At 39.2% G+C, this 24124-nt stretch overlaps 1 protein-coding gene across 1 annotated transcript in view; it reads right to left on the bottom strand.

The window, feature by feature from the left end:
- The window catches only part of WDR27 (WD repeat domain 27), a 134973-nt gene that overhangs the window by 34866 nt on the left and 75983 nt on the right, over positions 1-24124 (bottom strand). The window contains exon 24 of the mRNA XM_075089559.1: positions 21674-21772. Coding sequence (XP_074945660.1) covers positions 21674-21772 — 99 coding nt within the window. The remainder of the gene's footprint in view (positions 1-21673; positions 21773-24124) is intronic.

Raw genomic sequence — 24124 nt, 5'->3', positions numbered from 1 at the left:
CCTGATATCATATAGTTTATTTACAAAATTATTTAATGAAAAAAATACAAATCTCTTGCTTCTTTACAATTTCTCATGCAGCGCAATAAGTTAAAGGGAAGCCTCTCTCTTTTCTAGCACAAGCCTTAATTATGTAATTAAACAAATGTATTAATGTTTGTTTTCTTTAACTTGCTCCTAGAGAACCAAAGAACAGCCTCTTTTCCTCCCGACTCCATCAGGGTCTCTTTTGTTTGCATTTCCTTTTTGAAGAGGCCAGAAATGCTAGCTCTAGCCCAGGGAATTATATTAGCTCTCCTTGCTTGCAAAGGGGAGATAATATGGCCCATTTCACCGTGTACAACTCCCTCGCATTGGGTCAGTTTTTTACCGGTTACATAATAAGCATATTTTCATGAAAGGTTAATAGTGATTTGCCTTTTAAAATAACCTACTGCAAGAACTACTTTCGCCATTCGAATACCCGCCGCCATTCCTTAATAGGCAACCTCATCACTCCATCTGCATGACTTCGGTAACAACCGGCTTTATTAGTTCAGTATTGCTTCCTTTTTTAAGGTTTTGTTTTCCTCTGGATGGTACCCATCCTCTGTGGCCGAGAGATTTATAATGTGTATATGTGCCTGGATGATATAGCTTGGGACTCAAAACACATCTTGTTTCTGAATTATGCCTCCCCGTATCTATTTACCCACAGAAAGAAAGTTCATTTTATTGGTGGGTAATCCACCTTTTCCTCAGGAAAATATTTTGCAGATCGCAGCAAATTCAAAAGCCAAACCATGGTCTTAAATTACATACTGCATATTTAAAGATTTTCAAGAGAAAAGGATATTCTGTTTAAAAATAATAAAGGCATATCATTCACACTTAAAGAAAGTGAAATCATATTTATTCCATACAGACCTTTGTATCTTGAAACAATGCACTTAACTTTCTTGAAGGACCTTATTATTTACAAGACGTTTTAAAACTCTGTTTCCGTATCTAAAGTAAAAGTAACAGGAGCTGTTCAAGTCATGGGATAGCAATGCTTGCATAACACTTGGTAAGTCAGTGGGAAAACCAGCTGAACCTGCCAGACTAGCAGCTTCCCAATGGAGAGCGTATCATATTCTGCAGTGCAAACAAAACATTTTGAAGTTGAGTCATTCGTAGGCAGAATTTGTTCCAACCTTCAAATATAGAATAAATCTGAAATTTGGAAAGAGAATGCACTTAGAAGTGAGAAACACTTCACTCAGTATGGTAACTGGGTACATACATTATTGATGGAGGAACCCCAAAAGGTTCATTTCAGAGCAGACAGAAACATTCCAGATACGAGCTGAAATCTCTTTGAAACTTTTAGATCAAGTGCAGTTTACAAGGAAACCAAAACAGTAGTCCATGGTCATACTTCACACTAAAAATACAGCATTCTGCAAGGCAGAGAAGGAATTTTGGGAATCCGTATGAATTTTGTATCGAACGGCAGCTTGGGTGTCCATCATTGGGTATTTTTTCTTAATCTTAAGATGAGTCCTAATAGATATTGAACTAAAACAGCCCAATGAAAAACTGATTTTCCCCAAGCAGGGCTATCTTGTAATTATTATTATTATTACTTGACATTAAGTAAACTACAAATGGCAGACATTTATAGGCATCTATTGTTATCATTATTGTATTCCTCTAGACTTTTGGACTGCTTCTTAAGCAAAACCAAAAAACGTATTTCTTAATTTTGTATCAGACTTCATATTAAAACGGCCCTGAAATAAAATGGAAGGAATGCAACTTCAGTTAGAAACTCAGGAGAAAATGTTATGTGTTCCAGATACAATAAAATGCTGCCAGACATAGTGTGACATTTGGTTTACAGTACAATTTCTTGGAAGTCCTCAAGATTCATCTGCTGGTTCTATATCTACTACTCTTAAGAAATTCTAACACAAATACGCACACTTGAAAGAGTAACCTTTATGTCATACTCTCCATAAATTTGTATGAACTGTAGTCTTACTTAATGACTTTTCTTAGAATGAGAACTCTATGATTTCTGTTTTCCTTTTTGTTATGATATTATTTCTTATATTTGGCATTATACATTTATTAGAAAAACCTTTAACTTAGGAAAATTAGCTAAATCTGATAATTGGGATCAGATGTTGCTTCTCACTACTGCAGGCTTCTCACCCCCAGTGTTCTGTCCAAATTCAAATCGGCCATTAAATTCCTATTATCCTGTCCTATAAAGGCTCCTCTATTACGCTCATCATCACAGCTCAAACCTAGAATTTTAACTGTAAAAAACAGAAACTCATTCTGTGATGGCACGTTACATTTTAGTGTGAGCTATTTTAAAGCAGTGCAGATCAACTGGTGGTTTTAGGATGGAAATGGGCAAAGGAGACATTTTAACTGGCACCCGAAAGCTTTGGAATACACTGCACAGAATGCAGTAGGCTACGTATTTTTTATGGCCATCAGGTCAATGAGGAGAGTTGATGAAACAGGTAAGGAGAGAGGAGGTAAATGCCCAAGGCTTGCAGTAATAAGCGCTGAGGGACAAGAGCTAGAGCTCTGCGGGGTCATTCAGGTGTCTTTGCACTGCACTTCTCAGAGACTTAGGTTTTGGAGAACTAAGTAGATTCTGTGAAGTGCAAGACATGAGTTATCTCTATGCAAATAAGAAGCTAACGTGGAGCAGCAATACAGAGCTGTACACAGACATTGCACAGCTACCGCTGAGACGGAGCTAGTAAAGGCTAATGGACTCAAGCTGCCTACATATGATCAGTAGCTATACCAGAATCCCTTGCCTATAATAAAAGTGTCCATATTATATATAATTTTTCATTGCCTGCAGAATGCCAGACCTTACAGAAATAGGGGAAAAAAATGGTGTGGAAAGGCTGGCTTTCAAAGCTTTGGAACCGCACTAGATACACGGTAACGATTCTCTCTGTGGAGTCCATCACTCATCCTGTGTAATACGCTATCAGTATACGATATATATATATATATCATAATGTATCATATATCATATATATAGTATATATGATATAAATATCACATATATATAATTTTACTTTTAACATTTTTACTAGCAAAGGACGTTGTTATACTGATAGTAGACCTACTAATTTTCCCCTTCCCCATGAAGTTTCTGAATGCTCAAATATCAATAGCAAATATCAAATATCAATTTCAATGTTCTGAAAGGTCCCACTTAATTTTTTTCAAGTGCTTAAAAGGAGAGAGAAACCAAAACACAAACCAACCAAAAACTCAAAGGGGAGCAAAACCAGAGCTGCATGATGGAATACAGAGAAGAAGGAGCTTCCTTAAACCCTTAGATCATCCCTGCAGTTTATGCCCGCAAATGCTGTACTTTACAGGCTTGTGCTACAACTCAGGAAACTTCATATCAGGTAATTACAAGACGAGATCTATTCCTAACAAATACTGTTAAATTTACTGTCATGGGTTCTGGGTACGCACTGTGAGGCCATGGATGATTCTTCCTTACTATAAGCCAGGAAAAAAAAATATATTTCTGCTGAATATGCACATTTATAATTTGAGATTTAAAACTATTAGTTTATCTCCTTTTGGATACACTAAAAAAAACCTTTGCATGAAATTTATCTCACCATAATACTGAGAAAGAAGAGTCATATATCACTAATCAGTTTTTAAGAGCTGCGTTATTAACAGATGCACAACAGAGTAATTATATTTCTCATTTGATTCAAGAATTTGTCTTTTATTACATTAATAAATTTGAAAGTAAAGAATGTAACATATTTTAACCATATGGATAAAACTATTCTGTCTAATCAAGGTCAAACTTTGTTAAAGGAAAAAAGCCACATGGTTTTCACAGAATCCCAGACTGGTGGGGGTTGGGATGCACCTCAGGAGCTCATCCCGTCCCACCCCTGCTGGAGCAGGCACCCCCAGAGCAGGGGCGCAGGGCCGCGTCCAGGCGGGGGGTGAATGTCTCCAGGGAAGGGACCCCACAGCCTCTCTGGGCAGCCTGTGCCCCTGCTCTGGCACCCGCACAGGGAAGGGGTTTGTCCTCATGTTCAGGTGGAGCTTCCCGTGTTCCAGCTTGTGCCCGTTGCCCCTTGGCCTGGCGTTGGGCACCGCTGAAAAGAGCCCGGCCCCATCCCCCTGACACCCGCCCTTCAGATATTTATAGGCATTGATGAGCTCCCCCTCAGCCTTCTCTTCTCCAGGCTGAACAGACCCAGGTCTCTCAGCCTTTCCTCACCAGGGAGATGCTCCAGCCCCTGATCCCCTTGGCAGCTCTGCGCTGGCCTTGCTCCAGCAGCTCCCTGCCCTTCTTGACCTGGGGGGCCCAGAACTGGCCGCAGCCCCCCAGATGTGCCCTCACTGGGGCAGAGCAGAGGGGGAAAAGTTTTTTTTTAACTCTTCTAGCACTAACAATTTAGTTCAATGTAGAATTACGTAGCTTTCACAATTTAATAGAAAAGTGCTTCTTTCATTAGTTTTAAAAGGATTTTTGATGTATCTAGTTATAATGGATATGGTGCACATAGATGATAAATATATACACCCATTCAGACAAATACGAATACAGAACAATTCTAGATATTCCTTCAGGATTTAGCTGTCCTTGCCATTTCTCAAAGTTCACAGCAATTCTACTTCCCTTGAGTAAGTTAAGTAATTTTCAAGATGGAAGCTTGAGCTTCAGTCCTGTTAAGAATAAGCAAAAGCCTTCACTTTGTCCCAAAAATTCTAGATAAAAAATAGTCCTTTTTTCCTTAATCATTTTTCATGCAGAAATAATTCCTCCATTTCAGTAAGACACAAGACACAGGCTTCATGAGAGCAAGTCTATGGAGTCATGACAACAGGAAAAAAATGGCTCTTTCAGCTTGTAAAGTAATTTTTATCTTAATTAAGTTTGCACTAAGTAATTCATAAGGAAGAAATCGATTTTTAACACATTATTGGCATTCAAAAAGACCACTAAAATATAAAGATTTGACGTGTCTACATTAGCTGTAAGAATAATGGAACAATCTGAAGATTATGAGGCTATTCAAGGAATCTAAGCAATAGAAACATGCATAAGAAAATATGGAAAACTGTCTCCTTTTAGTTATTAGCTTAATTGGATGGACACCTAGAAGGCACTTAGTTTAGTGGGCAACTTGGGTTTCAGTGAACAGTTAATAAAATTAGAGCATTTTTTCCAGAATATGACAGACGCATTTGTGCGAGGTACATTGAAATAGCAGAAATACTTTCTTCCTCTTTTTTTTAGTAATTATTAAAGGCATGATGAACTCAGGATCCTCTGCGTATAGTTCTAGGATTAAGTAAGCGAAAACATGAAACCTTGCCTGAGTTTTTCATATGTAAGTATCTAATTATTCTAAGGTTTAGTGGATTCTTTAGATATATTGTCTAGATCATCTGGTTGTGGTGATGACAGCCTACTTGAAAAATAATGAAATCTACAATTTTTCTCCAAAAATTTTATATGAAACACACAGGGATGGTTTTTGTGTCACTGTGATAAAATCCAGACTAAAATGTTATCAAAGGGGAGTTTCTGAGTCATTTAAAACATACTGTACACTCATAACAAGACAAGAAAACGCTCCAAGATTTCTGCTTCCAAAACTGAGAACAGAAATTCCACACTACGCACAGACACTTGCACTTGCATTCTACACACGGTCAAGTTTAAATCATACTTTAAGATCACAAGAACTACTGGACTTCCGTTGTTTTTTCTCCAGATTTCAACTTAAAAACTGTAAAATCTATTGAAGTAGTGACAGTATTGCAGAGGTCTGTAGTTCTTCTTACAAGAAGCAGGACAGCTAGTTCTAACACTAAGGTTGTAAAAAGGTGGCACAAAGAGTAACGTAGAGTTCTTTACTCCCTACGTTTTCCGGTGTTGCTGTTACTGAGAGCATTTCTCCTGAGACAGAAGTAATAGGATAACATCTGAATCAACCTGAGCACTCAAAAAAATAAAGGAAAAAAGCCTGAGGTGCGGAATGAATGTTACTGTACTACAAAGATGACACTGCCCCTAAGAGGATTAGTTAGATGCTGTCCATATTACCCACTGTTACGACCCATCTGTTCGGGTTCAGAAAAAAACAGTGGAAAAATGAATTGCTGTAAAATAAGTAAGATGAACCTCACAATTAAACAGCTCTGTTTCTTACCAGCATCATAATAGAGCACTTCATCTTTGCTCCAATAGATAGTGGAGAATATTCATTGTGGAAAACAGTAAATAGTTAACATTTTTGGAAAAGTAGAGCAGAGCCTAATGCTTAGGGAGGCCAGGGAGGAAGGAAGAAATGGGGAAAGCGCTAAAAAGAGAGAGTCTGTCAATTTTTATAAAGAGCTCAGGCGTTACAGTAACTAGAATAATGAAATTGTCGGCTATATGCGTTGTCTAAACATATGATATTGACATTTTTCAATTACATCGTAACCACATATATGAGGTTTCAGTTGTTTTCTTTATGACATAATAAAAGATCTGATATAACTTTATTCAGATCACCAGCAAAATATTTATTTGATGTGTAACTGTAAAATAAAAAGTAAGCTGTTAAATTCAAATCTAGAGGTGACTCTGCCTTTGGGCTGGGGAAAATGTGTGAACTCCTTCACCCAGTCTTGTCAGTTTATGGAACTTCTACATCTCATAGAATTTCTAAACCTCAGAAAGGTCACAAAGATTTTCACAGCATGTAGATTACACAAATGACTATACTGGGTCAGACTAGCCCACTAATAACCTGCCTCTAATAGTGGTCCAAACTGGATGTCCAGGAAATAAGAATGTAGTAAAGAATGAACTTTTAAGAATATTAAGATATAATATAGGAATAGACCAAGTATATCATCCCTAACATTCTGCTTGTAGAATTTGAAATCCAGGTACATTTTTCTGAAAAGAGTATCTCTATGTATTTTAATTTACCTTTAACAGGTTTCTCAGCCACGAATCTGTCTTCCTTTAAAAAAATACAGAATTTCAGCATTCATATCATCCCATGATAAGGTATCCCAAAGCTTAAGTCCATGTTATGGAAAATCATCTTCTTTCATTTGTTTTTTACCTATGACAGGTTATCTTCATGTGATATCTGTTAATTCTGTATTGCAAGGTGAACAACCATTCCCCCTTCACCCTCTGCAGGCTACAAAATTTACTCATGATGTTTTTAGACATCTCATATAACACCTCAGAGTTGCTTCTTTTCTGGGCTGAAGAATCTTTACTCTAATTAGTTGTTTCCTCTGTCAGAGCTACACTACGTCTTTGATCAACTTGGTGAGTCTTTTCTAAAACTTTTCCAATTCTATTAAACGTTTTTTGTGATTGCCTAGTCAGACTTTGCACAAAGACTCTCATTTATACAATCACGTGATGATGTCTCCATTCTGCTTTCCATTTAATTCTTAATAGTTCCTAACACTTTTTGTTTTACTGACTGCTATTGAACACGAAACTGATGCTTACATGCATCTATTGAACCCCAAGATCTTGTCCTAGATCAGTAATGGCTGACCCTAAGCCCATCAGATTATAAAGTTGGATGTTTTTTTCCTCACCATGTGTATCGCTTTTTCTAAAATAGACTATTAGTGAAACCAGCGTTCATTTTTTTTTTGCCCCAGACTCTAGTAATACTGACTGCCTAGTTAGAATTGTGAAATGTCTGCTGCACCTGTTCTTATTAAGAATATTTACTGTCTTATTATTTGTCCCAGCTACTTGTAGGTGGAAGATTTATACTAATTTTGAACAAATTATTTGAATAGTGTATATTTCAGAACATGACTAATTACTTGAGGCTGTAGTTCCCCAGACGTATCTGTAATGACAGCATCCAATGACAACTATCGCCATCTTCCTTAAGTGTTTGCTCTTATCCCCATGTCTCATGTCTTCATACAGACTTGGCTGCAACATGAATTGGATCAGGGATTGACCTAGGTGGAGAAACAAAAACTGCCAAAGGATTTGTTTTATGCTGACAGGGCCTGTTCTATGTTCTACACTCTATACACTTTAATTTCAGGAATAAAATATGAGAACATGCTCTGATAATTATTTCCATTGCTCTAGGCTAAATATTTTTCCTAAATTATTTAAAATATTCACACAGAAATCTTTGACAATCAGGTTTTTTTAAATGGTAGCAATTTCTTGAGTGATAACATTTATTTTAATATAAAGTATTTCATTTCCCTTTGATTCTTTGTATCTTAATTCTCCTGGAACGAATGGAAGAATCAATCACTGTTTCCTGACAATAACACCAAAGCAGACTTTCAAAAACCACACTCCACTCATGCGGTTTGTTCAGATGGTCAAATTATCTCGAGATGACCCACAGCTCTCACCCCATCAGAAGGTACATGCCTCCCTCCCACAGCGTGGCAGAGCCAATGCCTAGGCGGGACATGATTACCCCTTCAGCCCCTTCTGCTAGTGCAGGGCTGGGAAGAAATGTCATCAGAGATCTCCTCAGCATGTGCTGCTAGGGAAGGGAGGAGGGAGGGAGGGGAGACGAGAGGAGACAAGAGGAGACGAGAGAAAAGAGAATTCTGCTGGAAAGGACCTCCAACAACCATCTAGTCCAACTGCCTGACCACTTCAGGGCTGACCAAAACTTAAAGCATGCAATGAAGAGCATTGTCCAAATGCCTCCTAAACACTGCCAGGCTTGAGGCATTGACCACCTCTCCAGGAAGCCTGTTCCAGTGTTTAGAGTACTATCTGTAAAGAAATGTTTCCTCATGTCAAGTCCAAACCTCCCTGACGGACACAGCTTTGGGCCATTCCCACAGGTCCTGTCACTGGATCCCAGGGAGAAGCGCTCATCACCTCCTCCTCCTTCTCCTCAGGAAGCTGCAGAAAGCAGTAAGGTTGCCCCTCAGCCTCCTTTTCTCCAAACTAGAAGCCCGAAGTCCTTAGCCACTGCTCATAGAACATTCCTTCCAGCCCTTTCACCAGCTGTGTTGCCCCTCCTCTGGACACATTCAAGGACTGTAACACCCTTTTTAAACTGCGGGGCCCAGAACTGCAGACAGTACTCGAGGTGAGGCCGCACCGATGCTAAATACAGCGGGATAATCACCTCTTTTGACCGGCTGGTTATACTGTGTTCGATGCACCCCAGGATGCGGGTTGCCCTCGCGGCTGCCAGGGCGCTCTGCTGACTCATACCCAGCCTGCCATCAACCACCACCCCCAGATCCCTTTCGGCAGGGCTGCTCTCCAGCCCCTCCTCTCCCAATTTATACTTGTGCCTGGCGTTCCTCCACCCCAGGGGCAGAATCCAGCACTTGGACTTGTTAAATTTCAAGCCATTAATGATTGCCCAGTGCTCCAACCTATCTAGATCCCTCTGCAGGGCATTCTGTCCCTCCAGAGAGTCACCAGCACCTCCCAGTTCGAATTTGCCAGCAAACTTGTTAATGGTGCATTCGACTCCTGCATCCAGACCACTGATAAAATGTATTGAACCTAGGCTTGAGCCCTGAGGAACACCGCTGGTGACCACCTGCCAGCCAGATGTAGCTCCACTCACTGCCACACTTGGAGCCCAGCTGTTCGGCCAGTTCTCCAACCAGCGCACTGTGTTCCTGCTCATCTCACAGTTGGACACCTTGTCCAGAAGGATGTTGTGAGGGACAGTATCAAAAGCCTTATTAAAATAAAAAACCCCCTACATCCACCACCTTCCCTTCACCCACTAGGCGGGTGGCCTTACCATGGAAGGACACCAGATCGGTTAAACAGGACTTTCCCTTCGTGAACCTGTGCTGACTGTGCCTGGTGATTGCATTGTTCTTTAAATGTCTTTCAATTCTACCCAGCATGATCTTCTCCATAATTTTCCAGGAACTAAGGTTAGATTTTAATTCAAAAACAGAAAAAAATAATCCTCCATGAAAATCTGTTAAAACAATGCATACACCATAACCAATGGTAAAAGGCTTGTGATCACTTCCAAGGTCTTTTAAACTGTGAACGTTACGCAAAGCGTTCATGTATGAGTTTTGCTATTCTACCTGGCCACTCTTAATACAGAAACTACTGGAATTAGAAAAAAAAGATCAAATCTGTGACATACGTAGAATTTCTAGGGTGTAATGATGATAGGTTTCAGGTTGAACCTCTAGAGAAAGTATTTTCTGATGTCTTTGAGAGATCATCTGGAACACGTGGAAGGCAGATTCCCTCCAAAGGTGTATAACCAAAAAATGACAAACACACATTACCAGCTAAGTGGGTGAGAGACAGATATAAAAGAATGAAAAATAAACATGTAGAAAGGAAGTTATTACACTCTTACATTGACAACCTTGCTGTTGCTGAAAATGTCATTCATTATTGGGGAATTTCATCCTGTTATCAGCCTCTACATAAAGAAAAATCGCTACTACTGAGAGGCAGTTTAAACTAACAGGCAGTTTAATGGATACAGTGCTTCGGCATAATGGAGGCTAATTTCTTCACTTACGGCCCTGCTGCTTACAACAGTAATTTCACCGATCTCAGTGACACCATTCATGTAAATAACTCTACATAACCGGAGGAGGAAACAATGTAAATAAAACCAGATGTCATACATAAAGCTAGTATTAACATAAATTAAAAACAAAGAGCCAGATTCTTCCCTGAGCCTGAAGACCCCAAGTCAGTGTTGGAAAACACAGGAAGGCTGCGGGTACTCAACACCCTGTTATTCTGTTTTGATTTACGTTAACTCCAAGCCCATTTTGTGTGCGAGTAAATATGAATCAGAATTGCACCTTCTCTCTAGAGCACACGATCTTTATGAGATTCTACCCAGGGAAGCGGCAGTGCAGCAGAGCAAATGGCCTGCCAGACCACCTCCTCAGCATTCTCCCGATGTATCGGCTTTCACCCAATACACGTGCTTTCTTGTCGCAGTCATACAAGAGTTTACAGAGGATCTGGTTTCCCTACCTTTGCATCGACATGTAAGGATAATTGGTAAGGATGTAAGGATATAAAATATCCAGCTTTACATCCTATACTTTTTAAAACACAGGCTATATTGTTAATGATTTTCTCCTTCTGTTAATTAAATGTTCTGTAATATGACGGAGGGCAATTAATAAACAAGGAGTAGGAACTCTAGGAAATTGCAAGAAAACACTAATTAGCTAGAAGGAGCAGCTCTTGAAGAATTGAGCCCCGGTTTCTTTTACGACGCATTTTTTACTTTTAAGTTCACATCTTAGATTATTGCATGGCAGGTGTTAACTAAGTAGAAATGTTTCATATTTTATTATGGTATAGGACAGGATAAAATTAGAACCTTTATAATAAGATAAATGATGGGCACTTGCCTGAGATCTTGGTAAAATTAAACAAAACGTTATCTAATTTAATATCAATCTGCCTTAGGAAGAATGCTAACTATATATTTTGTCTCAAGTAATTCCCTTATAATTGGAAGTCATATCACTTTTCTATTTCTTCCACTCTCTCCCTGCTTCCAGTAATAACAGGCACTGAACCAGTGCTCTGTTTAGCTTCTCTGGGAAACCAGGAGTAAAATTGCTAAAGCCACTGATATAATTTGAGCTAGAATTTCACGCTACTGCCGTCATCCTCTGCTGATCCTTCTTCAGAGTCCTTATCTGAGTTAAAAAGTGGTTTAGTGCAGTCAGGTGAAAGAATGACACACAGACCGAGGTGACGTTTTAGAAGACAACCTGCAGCTTTATCATCTGTCTTTCTCCAGACCTAACTCCTCTCTTCAATGCACAGTGTAGGTCACTCACTACATGGTCAGAGACAAAAAAAAGACAGTGGCAAGAGTCGGTGTGACTTTCTCCAGATGTCCGTAGCAGAGGAGCTCAAATGAAGGTCCTAAGTGTGGGAGTAAGTCCCAGATGCGGGTTTGCAGTGTGGTATGGTTTGTCACTGGGAAAATGATCTGTTTGTTTCAAGAAAGGTTCTTAAATGAGTAAGCAGCTGGCTGGATAGGATAGAGCTACAGTTCTGTAAAAAAACCTGTCACAGGGTGTCTCAGCTACCGTATTTCAGACAAAGTAGACGCATTGTGACTGAATTATGAAAAACCATAGCTCAGCCAATCCCCTCAGATTACAATGCCAGCATTTTAAGGCGAGAATTACCATAAAACTGTTAAACATCTCAAATGCTACTTTTCAGAAAGACAGTGACTAGGACAACGGTGACTCCAGCTGTTGAATATTTCTATGGCGTAAGCAAAAGGGTCGCAGGATCCCCTTACGAGCACCTACTCTTCCCTACCTGCTCCAGCACACACTGCAGGCCTGAGAGGAGAAAGGCAAAACAGAAACACACACCCACCCCCCCAGCTGCCAAATGAGTTCACAGGGAAAACTCGTTAGGGAGTGCAGAATCGAGCGCTTCTGAGCCTGCTGTACTTCGTGCAGCGGACTGGAAGAAGAGAGGCACAAAAGGCAGCTTTAAAGGATTTCTGCTTCCCGCCTTCCCCACGCCATGCTGTACACAGTTCAGATACAGGCAGGAGCTGGGCCAGAATGTTTGGTGTGGCTATATCATTCTCCATCGGACAGCTGGAATCATTTTATGTTGCTATTTTAATTTGAGACAGAAGTTGTGTCTGTTTCTCTTTTTGTATTTAATCTGTTAGCTAAGACTTAGCTTTCCCTTTTCCAAAAGCTCGTTTAGAATGCAGTTTATTCCGCACTTGATTTTCCTTTTATTTCATCTAATTGTACTTTTAATGGCTGAGCCCTGCTTTGTTACACATCCTCTATACATTTATCTCATAATTGCCAATCGATTTGGCCCCGAGTTTCTCAAAGACCATGTAAGAAGGCAGAATCTTCTTGGAGTGTAAATGCTTGCGTTTTAATTCAAGTGGGGGAAGAGGCTTTGTACCTGTTCTACATGAAGCCCAGCAATTTTAGAACTGAAACCTCCCCCAAGCATCAGCAAGTTTTCAGCTGCATTCTCTGAATACATTTGTTGAGCACGAGAAATGCATAGAAGTGACACTCTTTCCATGATGGTGAGAAAAAGAAATGAGATACCTGAAGGACAGCTTCCTAGAGGACTATGTAAGATAACTAAATTTGAATTCTTGCTTCTACACAAGAAACAGAGCTGAACAAACTCCTAACGATTAGTTCTTTAGTTCTTCCTGCCTGGCAAAGGCTCCTCACTTCAGCGTCTCACGAGAGAGGAGAAGGCTCTGTTCAAAGTACGCTTCACAAAATATTTTTCTACACGCCCCTTCATGGAGCATAAAAAGTAGATGCTCACTAGCTTATCCCTTTCAATATTGTGTTATTGGCTCCTGGAAGACAGTTGTGTAGTGTCTGAAGGGAGCAGGAGAGGTTTATTTTATCTGGCAGCTTCTCTTCATGTCCTCTGAAACGCATTTTTGTCTGAGATATTGAGCGCAGTGATTTTCAGAACTGTTAAGTCAAGAGCAACCTCTGGTTCTCAGCAACTCTGAAAACCAGGCCATGAGCATCTCTCTTTTGCTATCTTTTTCAGAAAATAAGGCTTAACTAAAAGTGCAGAAACTATCATTCTTAACCTTGCAGCTACCTTCTCTTACTTTGCTATGCAGGGCTTTCATTCCCTGCCTCTGGGCACTCTCTTCATCTCCCCAGTATCATCACTTCTCTCCACACGTATGTTCTTTCCCTCCAGTGCGTACAGTTAGTCTCCACTATTCCCTCTTCACTCTCATTTTCTATCTGATGGTTTCCAAGAAGCTGTGTGTTCTCCAAATCATCCCTCTGACTACAGTTAGTGCCTTTCCTTCCTACTCCCAGCCAATCCTGTCTCTCCCGTCCACAAGTGACCGCCACCCTCCCTGTCTAGATTCCTGGTAAACAGAATTCACACGGAACAGCGGCGCAACCAACTGTTTAGTACCACTCCTTTCAACCTAGTAGTGCCATTCAATAAAATATCTACACTTGTAAGAAGTACAGTGAAGATTTTATGACAAATGTACTATGAATTGCGAAGCTTGCCACTGCAAACATATTTATCTAAAATCATGTGGTGTGCAGCTGTTGTTTGCTGGCAACACACTTAGAATGGCTGGAATATCCCATGATTAAACTGAATTATATTGTCCTTTCTAGCTTACAGAAGGCTTTTTCTTTCTTCTTTAAAATCTGCCATCCTTCTTATATTTGTGTGCACTTTCTCTGGTGTAAACAAATTTCTCTGCTAAACATCATCTTCTATACTAATGGGCACGCAGCATTACCGGCTTTTGTTAGAAACCGCAAAAGAAATGGTCTTCCTGCTGTAAGCAGAGGCATACACGTGCAGCGAGGAACTCTGATTCTGAATTCTCAGGGGCTGGAACAAACTCAGTAGGACCATCTGCTGTGTCACGCTAATAGGTTCTCCACAGGCTCGACCACCCTCATAGCAGGAGTGTGGTACAACCCAAAGCTCTTCATTCTTTTCCATCAAAGCAGTTTTTAAAAAGGCAAGGGCCAAGATCTGCAAGCATAACCAGTGACTTAAAGGCAGCAGCTAAGCTAAGCACTGTAAGAAATCAAGTCCACTTAGAGAATCTCCCAGAGGGGAGTAAAGCTGAAGCCCCTCTTTTCCCCCAAGCCATTTAGACTAGGACTAAACTTAGGATAAAAGACAAGTTGTACTTCTGTGGTTTTGCTGAACTTCTAAACCCACCTAACTGCTGAAAGTTGAATGGCTATGCAATTCTCTAAATCTGAAGAGAATCTAACAGATAATTAACAAGTTATGAGCTTGTAAACTACACAGCCGCATCGGTCAAATACTGCTAACTATTTTTTGAAAAAGCAATGTCTTACACAAAATAACCCCAAAGGTCTCGCTCACCGTCACAAGGATTCATTTGCTCAGTAGCACTCAGGGCGCTGTTACCTTTTGCAGAGGTCTTATTACCCTAGTGTTTGGCCCAGTGAATCCAACTTTTCGCTCTCATAAATCTTAGACTCTTATAAGAATAAGAAAGGGCACGTGCAGCTGCCTTTGGCTACTTTGCAGAAATGTCTTGGTGCCATTTACAAGTCGATCAAACTGGAACCGCCTTCAGCCCCTGAGAGTTAAGACAAATTGTAAAACTGCCATCCCGATTTTTTTTCGCAGTTAATACCATTATAATAAATCTGTACATTTGAGGATAAAAGAAGAGGTATGTTTAACATGATGGAGGATGAAAATAAAATGTTAATCAAATCTAGTCAGACTGCTATTTTTGTAAATTGGATAGAAAAATTAAACTGATATGTTCGTTAAATTTAAGAGATATCCACTCCAAATCCTCATTCAACGTGCTGAGATTACACAAATGAGAGCACACAGATTTGGCTAAAAGTACAAGGAGAAGATAAGGAGAGAAATACATTCAAACTCAGAAAGCATGTATATGAAGTCAGCAGCTGGCTTTTTTTTTTCCCTTTTTGATGCAGCTGTCGTCTTTGGCTGGACGAGGGTAAAAGAAATAACTTCTCACCAGATGCAAACTGCAATGCAGTCTTTGGCTAAGACAGCCTTCATACAAAGCCTGCATTACTGCACACTACTGCTCATAAAGAAAACAGACTGATGAAATGTCCTCCTGACCAGCTTAAAGTAGCAGGTAGAAAGAGAACAGGTTTGTGAAATGAGTGAAGAGTTGAAGACCTGATATTAAGATGCACAAGGACATACTGGAAAACCATTAAATAGCCTCTGTCTTTCGCAGCCTTCCCTGATTTGTCACCCAGTTTTAATCACTCTCTGCACCGGAAGGTTCTCGGCCAAGCCAGTTGGCTGACTGCTTGGATAGCCCCAGCTCATCAAAAGAATGAAGTACAATATGCTAGCTTAAACCCCTGCAGTTGCAAACATGCTTTGTTTAACATCTACGCTGGCATATTAGTACAGAGTTTAAGATAACAGCACAACACAGCAGATGATCCAAGGCCTCTACAGTAGAAAGGCCTATGGTAAAAAAGACTTCCACAAGCGAGTTTGGGAATTCTTGTATTTAAGAATAACTAGCAATTCAGTAGTCCATTTCTGATCCAAAAAAAAAAAGCATCCCTTTTCTTCTACTTTACCAGTAATCCCTAAGCAGGACGTTACTGCATTTAGAGAATTCCATTTTATAATCAAATTAAATTTTTTAACATACATAGTAGAGGCATATTCAGTTCAGCTCAGGACCTAAAATTCCAGGAAAGTGCCTCTTCTGAGACAAATAGTGACCTATTTGCAAAAGCCTGTTCCTTCTGAAGCTAATTAAAATCCAAAAGAAAATAATCAGTCTTCAGATTTTTACCAGGTGTCCTTTTCCACAAATATGCTTACACCCCTAGTCTCAGTGTCCAGCTTTCTGAGGCTTCAGTAAACTGTTTTACCTTTACACATTCGGATGTTTTTATTACCTCAGATAGTACAAGAGGATCTCTGTCCATTGGCTGCTACTGAGTTGCCAGATTTTAAGTGAGCTATCTGCCCTGAAAATAAACGTGTGACCTCTTTCCACAGACCTCCACCTCAAGCCTTTTCGTTGCCACTTCCCTGCTGCTTGCTTGTTCATCGAGAGCACTCTCGCTCCCACATAGGCTCCCTCTGAAGGTTTTCTGACACAACTGCAGCTTCCCCTTAGGTGTCCAAGCTAGCTTACTTCCCATCTTCTGCTTCTACTTCTTTCGTGAGTATAAAGGCTGTTCCATCCAAGGGCCCTGAATAAGACAAAGGATTCTACCAAATAATTTTTCAACAAAAGTCTAGAGGAAAGTTTTCAAAACCTAATTTTTGAAGGTTACTCTAGTCTTCCAGCAGAATTCAAAACTTTAAAACGCTTTTCAAAAAAGCAAGAGAAAACCTAGAACTTTTAGAATTTGATGGCATTTTCTAGCCCTTTAATTTGATCTCCTGGAATGCAAGATCAGAAAAGCTGACAGCTGGCTGCTAATTCTGCTCCGAGACAAAATTACAGGAGAAAGAAAAGAAAAATTACCAAACTCCATTTACATCTAGTTTTGATGTATTTGTGGATTATGAGAGGGGGTACTTGGGATTGAGTGGGTCAAACAGTAGGGTCAAAAGAACCATGAGAAAGAGGTTTCCTGACTTCACTGAGATAATATTAGAGGTCGAGCTGGTCACAGGTTTGAAATTCACATGATTTAATCTGTGACAAGACAGTCCTGAGTCCTAGGGAAGAATATCGTACTGGAAGACACGTGCCCTGCATAGGGATGAGACAAAACTGATTCAATACTAAAGCCAAAACTCAGCAAATTAAAGTCTGAAAAAGAATTTTCCATATCACTACAAAAGCTACCTCCATTGTGGAAAAATTTATGATTAAGTGAACCATTGATGGTGAACCAAAATCGCAAAAGAATGGAGTTTTCGTGTACGTTGGTCTAAAGTGAAATCTCCAGATGTGACCACCAGGAAAAGAATACTTTGCTAGTAGCTATCAAAAGATGATAACTCATATTTCCAGACACATCCAAAACCGCCTGTAGCCAATTCTGACTAAAGCGGTGGCTTTAGTGCAAAATTGTACTACTGAGAGACCCACAAGCAAACGTCCTTGCTGGGAACATTAAATAAGTCTCCCTTCAAGCAGGTCAGAAGAAAATCAGCATGAAATTTTCAGTGGCTCCCATGCAAATCTAGCTGTGAAAGAGATTTCCAGATCGCTACTATTCATTTAACTTTCTCCAGCTGCCAAGTAATGAAGTTATTGCCAGTTAGCATCTCACCTAGGCATGCCACAATATAATACCTGAAATGAATGTTATTTGAAATCTAGCTGCACTTCTAAATGCAAAATCAGACTTATAAATTAATGCAAAAATAAGTTCTACCAAGTAACAATTTGGATTAATACCTTCCACGCATGTAAATTAGGTATTTTACTGATAAACAGGCAACAGCTGAACTTACACGGTATTTGAAAGATGTTAATGTTTTCTACATGGCAATTTTAAGTTACCATGCCTTCAGTGCCAAGAGATTTCTGGGGAATATGCACTATCACAAAATCAGAAAATAATTAATTTTACAGGGACTTCAGGAAATCTTATCATTGAACCTGCTAAAAGTAAGGTCAACACTGAACTCAGACCAGCTTGCTGAGGACTTTTTCCATTACAGTCTAGTTTTGGTTTGTTGGGTTTTTTTGTTGGTTTTTTTTTTTTTTTTTTTTCCTCTTGAAGCTATCTCTCAGTATATCAGCCAGGTGGTCACATCAAACTGTCATATATTTACCTCCTTTAAATCTACAGTCAAAGAGAATGGAACAGATTTGCCACGTTACATCCAATGCAAATTCTATTTTTGATTATTTTTCACCAAATGCCCCACATGGACTTATTGAGCATGTGTTTAAATATCTGTATACTTCAGACAGGTAGCCTTCTACGGACTTCAGGAAATCGTCTCATCCAACCTTCTACTCAAAATAAGGTCAATGCTGGACTTGGGTTGCTCAGGGCTTATTCTATTTAAGTGTGGTTTAGGGTGGGGTTTTTTCTCTCTCTTAAAGCTCCCTCTGAGTATATCAGTCGGGTGGTAGCAACGCATACTGGTTTCAAAGCCATGATTCTGTCATGAAAAAATAACTTCCAGCACAGTATATTGGCTCAGAGCTTAGAGCTTCTTTTCTTCTCTGTTGAAGCCGATGAGGACAACGTTGTGCTAGAGTGTACTTGGATGGTTTTGCCACACATTGTTCACCCATGAAACCGACACTCAACTACACAAAAGCCACCAAAAACCAGCAGAGGACAATAGTGCCCCCATTTGCTTTTATCCTGCTTCAAAAACATTTCAAAGAGATACAATTTATTGTTCCCATATTTGGAAGATAAGAGTCCCACCCTGTTTTAACTTAGTTTGATTCAAATATGCTACAGTTAATAGTTAGAGTTATTATAGTTAAAGGGTATAGTATCCTTCAGTGTATATTCCCTAAACTAGATTGAAACTCAGTATTTTTCATAAGAAAGCCCCTTTTCCCTACATAAGATTTGAACAATGAGTGAAAACCAGGAAACAACAATGAGAAGCTAAAACTGAGACAGCATCTAGAAAATAAACCTAAGATAAATTTAAAGCTTCTGTCTTATTCCCCTTCTCCAGCTTTCATAGCAACTATTTTATAAATCATTCCAGAGTACCATGTGATGAAAGCAACAATGCCCCACATCAGCAAAATATCACTATTATACCCACCCAGGGTTTTTCTCTTTTTTCTGGAAGAACATTTATGCAAGTGCGAGTTATAATAATGGTTGGAACAAACTACCTCACGGACAGGTGTTGGGCAAGCGACCACTGAACTGGGGTGCTGCCAGTACACCTCACTCTTGGCTGGATCTTTCCACGGCAGAAAGCTTAGCCATAATGTTTGAATTTCACTCATCAGCCACTTCCCTTTTTTCACCCCTTACTCCTTCCCCTGCCAGTGTTTCCCTTTGAATGCAATGGGGTTTTGTACAGAGGTTATTCAGAACCCAATATAATTCTTAATAGTATTCATTCAAACTTTGGATGAAACAAGAACAGCGTCAATTTTAAATCCCTAACTAGTGGTAGGGGTAGGGATCAAAATCTTACAGTGTCAGAAATCCTGGCTACGTAATACAAGGTGTTTCCTTCAAGGATTGGATTATTCTTTCCTAATTCATTTGTGGTTTTCATCTTCTCCACTCTACAAGCTTACTATTGTATTTCTTAGCTTCTTCTCCTAGTGCCTCTGAATGTACCTTCATGCTAAATCCTACATTGGCAAGCCCAGGTGATTTGTTTATTTGTTCTGCAACTCACAAAAATAAGTATTTAGGAAGCATTTTGGAGTGCTTATTATACAAAAAGACTTGGTTAACAGAATTTACGTTTCGGCTGTAATCCTTCAAAGGATCAGTTTCAGCACATTCCTCACTTTTTAGTAAAGTGTTTCTGGTAACATCAGCTTCAAAGTCTTCCCCCAGAACCGTACCTGTGGAGAAGCTTGTAGCTTGTAAGCTGGTTCAAATCCACAGCTCTTGCTCCTCGGGAAAGTGCTCTTCAAGAAAAGGCTTTCTGGTGCTTGAACTTCAGATTTGGCTCTTAACCACAACATGAAATTGACTGTGTGATGTTTCAGAAAGTTCAGTGTTAAAGGTTTTGTGCCCCTAGGCACACTTTCAGAGACAGACCAGATTGGCTTAGGTCTACAGCCAGTGCTTATTTTACACCACTTACAGATTCTGCCCCCGCCCTGATCAACAACTGATTTGCCTGAAATTACTTACTTCAAAGTCTTGATTCACAGTATTATTGCAACTGAGTCTCGGGACATTTAACTCTAATAAGACGTTTTCCACCAAAAGGCATTCCAACACCTGGACCACAGGATGCTGCAAGACTACAGTCAGCTCTATTCTTCACTACATAACATTGTTTTGCAGAACTGTGTTCAGTGCTAAACCTGAAACTAGTTTTAATCTGGGTGCAAAATTTAATAAACGATACCATTTAGTTGAATACAACATTGCTGAATCTAAAGAGCAGAAATACATAAAGTGCCCCACAAGATAGCAATTAAGAGTTTCTCCGTTCAAACAACATATACACAAGGAATAAAACTTCAAGAAATTCTAAAATCAAGGTAATGTTAGCATCTTTATTTACAAATGGAAGGAGATATGTAAATATGACAATATTCCCATGTGTAAGGAAACTATACTTACTCCATAAATATTTTTTAATAGTAGCAAGTACAGCCAGTGCTGAGGAGGTGGCAAAGAGGAGCTACTGTGCACTCTTTTATAGATAGTGACCATTGTTGTCTCCTTAAAGTAAGGAGAAATGTAGAAAGTAGAAAGCTTCGATGCAGTTTCAATACATGAAAACAAAGGTAAGCCTACAGGATTCAGAACAATATACAAAGAATTCACATCATAAAGTAGCTGTAAGGAAGCTCTGGTTTCCAGATAAAACTTAGAAAACAGACTCCTGGGTATATATTGCTGCATTATAATTAAACTGTTACACTGAAATACAGTGCTGTTAACACAGCATAGTATTAATTACTGGTTAAAAAAGAGGAACTGTCATTGCCTAATGCCTAAATTCTTCAGATTACTTTTTACCTACATATATCTGAAAGACTCAAAACACAACAGCAGTAGTTTTTCAAAACATTGTGATAAAGTTATTTCCCTCTTTGCTGTCACACAGCCCGTTTTAAATAACACTGCTTTTTAAATGTTGCAGGCCTTTCAGTAATTACGGCAGGCCTGAGCCCCTTGCCATTTCCCTGCCCCTTCTCCCTTCTCTCTTAAACCCTCCGCATTAGGAGTAGTCTTTTTGCGCTGTCCATTTGAGACGGATGTACGTTTTCCCAACGTTATCAAGTACAGGTTTGCAATAGTTCCCGTGCCAGAATACTTCTTTACAGGCAGTTTGTCAGAGCATTTGCCTCTGTAGCGTCCACCATTCTGCATGGGTTTATAATTGACACAATAACTGCACTACAGCTGGAAGTAGATGACCAGCCTTACAGCTGCACGGCATATTGGCAGGTAAATAGAAGAGCAGTAAAAAGCAAGCTTACAGTGGAGATTTTACATGTTTTAGCTACAAAGAGGAAAAAAAGCCATGACTTACCTGGGGAGATGAGGGACTAAAAGTCACGTCGGTGACAGTTTCTGTGTGTCCCCCCAGTTTGTGTGAAAAAGTGCTTGAATGCATTTCATATATGTAAGCCTAAAAAACAATGATATTATATTTTCACTTTAAAGAAACACGTCGCATTCTAGAAGCACTAAGTTATAGTATAGGAGGACTAAAGATTTAGCCTACAGAGAAGTTAGAAAATTTTCATAACAGCTAAACAGAATTGATTTCTGTAATTCAGGATAATTTAGCAAATGCTTAAGTTAACTCAAAAAAAGAAAGAGAAAGATTTAGAAAGAATAACGCAATCTTTTCCACTTAAATAACTAAACATTAGGTATATTTCAAGTAGGCAGGTAAAAAAATGACCCTTTAAAAAAATATTTTTAAGGGGGTTATTCAGAATTTAACCCCTTGCTTTTAAATAGAAATATGTAGAATCCAAAACCTTGGTTTCTAAATTTGAAAATTCATGTTTGTCGCTACATTAAATAAAATCTTTCCGTTTCAACATAGGTCTTTGCAGTTTTTAATTGAACAGCATAGAATTCAGTAATCAATAAATACTGTGAGTGATGCGGGTATCGTCAATGCGAAAAAGCACGCTGCCTGCCTTTGCTTCTCAAAGGCAAAATAATTATATTCTTATTGGTACAGCTTCAAATAATGAAAAAGTGCCAATGCAAAATTGCATTAAGGAGCCAAGCTAAAATTCAGTGAAAAGTCACAGACGTACTGGTACTATGAAAGTGGTTGGCTTGTGATATTAAATTAGCATTATATTACATAAATAAAACAGAAAACGTTTTAAAATAACTCCTGTAGTATAAGTCCTCCACATAAGAAACACTCGTGACAGTCACGTGCAGGCACATAGGATTGTTTTAGACTAGACTTATCTAGTAAAAATAATTATTTGCAGGATACAGTCAGACAGTATGCATGTACAAGACATCAGAAAAGACACATAAGATATGTAGAAAATATGCAGACTTCTTTGGTAAATTATAAATAAAACATGTATCTCGGAAGAAAAAAAAAATTGTAAAGCATGCAAAACATAGTCAAAGATGATAATCCAAGTTTTACAGTTTCAATAAAAAATTTAAATGTTCCATTGTCTTTACTAAATCTCTGCAGTTAAGCCTAGGAACACCGAGTTCAGAACACAGCCTAACATAAACTAAATCAAACGGTACATAGGCACTACTACAACAACGCATTACTCTGTGACTTAAGAGTTGTGTTGATAATACCCTAAAATAAGTTTAAGCATTCAGACCCAAGGCAGCTGAGCTTCCCCAAGCAGATGGCAAACTGCTACGAGATAAATGCCCCCAAAACTTGTGGACTCAACTGAGAGTCTTCCAAATTTATGAAAAGATTCACGGACCTATGCAAGTCCTGAAAAACACTTGATGCCTCGCTCAGAAAACAAATCTTATCAGCCAGCTCCAAAGATTCTCTCGCCCAAACCAGCACTAAAGAGACACTGGGTAGTCCTCGGTGTCAAATATTCCATTTATGACCGTATTCACGGAGAGGAAAACCAAGAAGCCAGCTGTAAATCTACTTAATTACATCCAATTTATATACGTCACATATTCTGGATTCAGTCCAGGATATGGAATTAAAACCATCTACTGGCATAAATTAAGTACCTAAAACCAGACAGAAACATAGTTATCTGTTTTTAACTTCCGGATCTTTTGTAGCATTCCACGCAGACATTGCCATGCCAGCCGGGAAAGTAGCAGAATCCCCAGTAATGTGTTAAAACCGTTGCGTTCTTCTTAAAAGGATACAGTGAATGCTCGCTAATTGGAAATTCTGCCTTAAAAAGTAAGGTGCTTCTCCCTACTTTTAAAACATCTCAGGAAACTGGTCATAATAAAAATATTTGATCGTTAGTAATCAATTTTTTTTTGTTTTAAAATGTACAGCCATACCACAGCTACTGTGACTTACGCTACTTGGGACATGATCGGTTCACAAGGGAGCAGATAGGTCAGGGGAACCCAAACGTAATGCACGATGACACAGAAGAAAGCATTCTGATGTGTCTGTACAAGTACAGACCATATATTACATATATTACAAGGCCATATATTAGCAAATTCAGGCTGTACACAGGACTGCTCAAGTTCTTGCTGTTTCTATACAGAAACGCCGCAACTGCTGTTTGTAAATACCTCCAGTTTGTCATAAGATTCCTCTTTATTGACATAAAAATATTAAGAGGTAGTGTTGGTTATTTACTTTACATCCTAAACAGCTTACAATATTGCCAAGTAATTAGGCTTTAACAGAGAAGGTTTCAGAGCACTAACATAATAGTACCCTTCAAAATTTCCCTTATTTTATAGGGCTCCATCCATCCATTCTCCTCCTTCCAAACCGGCTTTCCATTCTTCACTCTGATGGTACTAAACCATGACTCAA

This window comes from Phalacrocorax aristotelis, chromosome 3, assembly GCF_949628215.1.
Source record: "Phalacrocorax aristotelis chromosome 3, bGulAri2.1, whole genome shotgun sequence".
Taxonomy (NCBI): domain Eukaryota; kingdom Metazoa; phylum Chordata; class Aves; order Suliformes; family Phalacrocoracidae; genus Phalacrocorax; species Phalacrocorax aristotelis.
The sequence above is the reverse complement of the archived record's forward strand: the minus strand, read 5'-3'. Positions and strand labels throughout refer to the sequence as shown.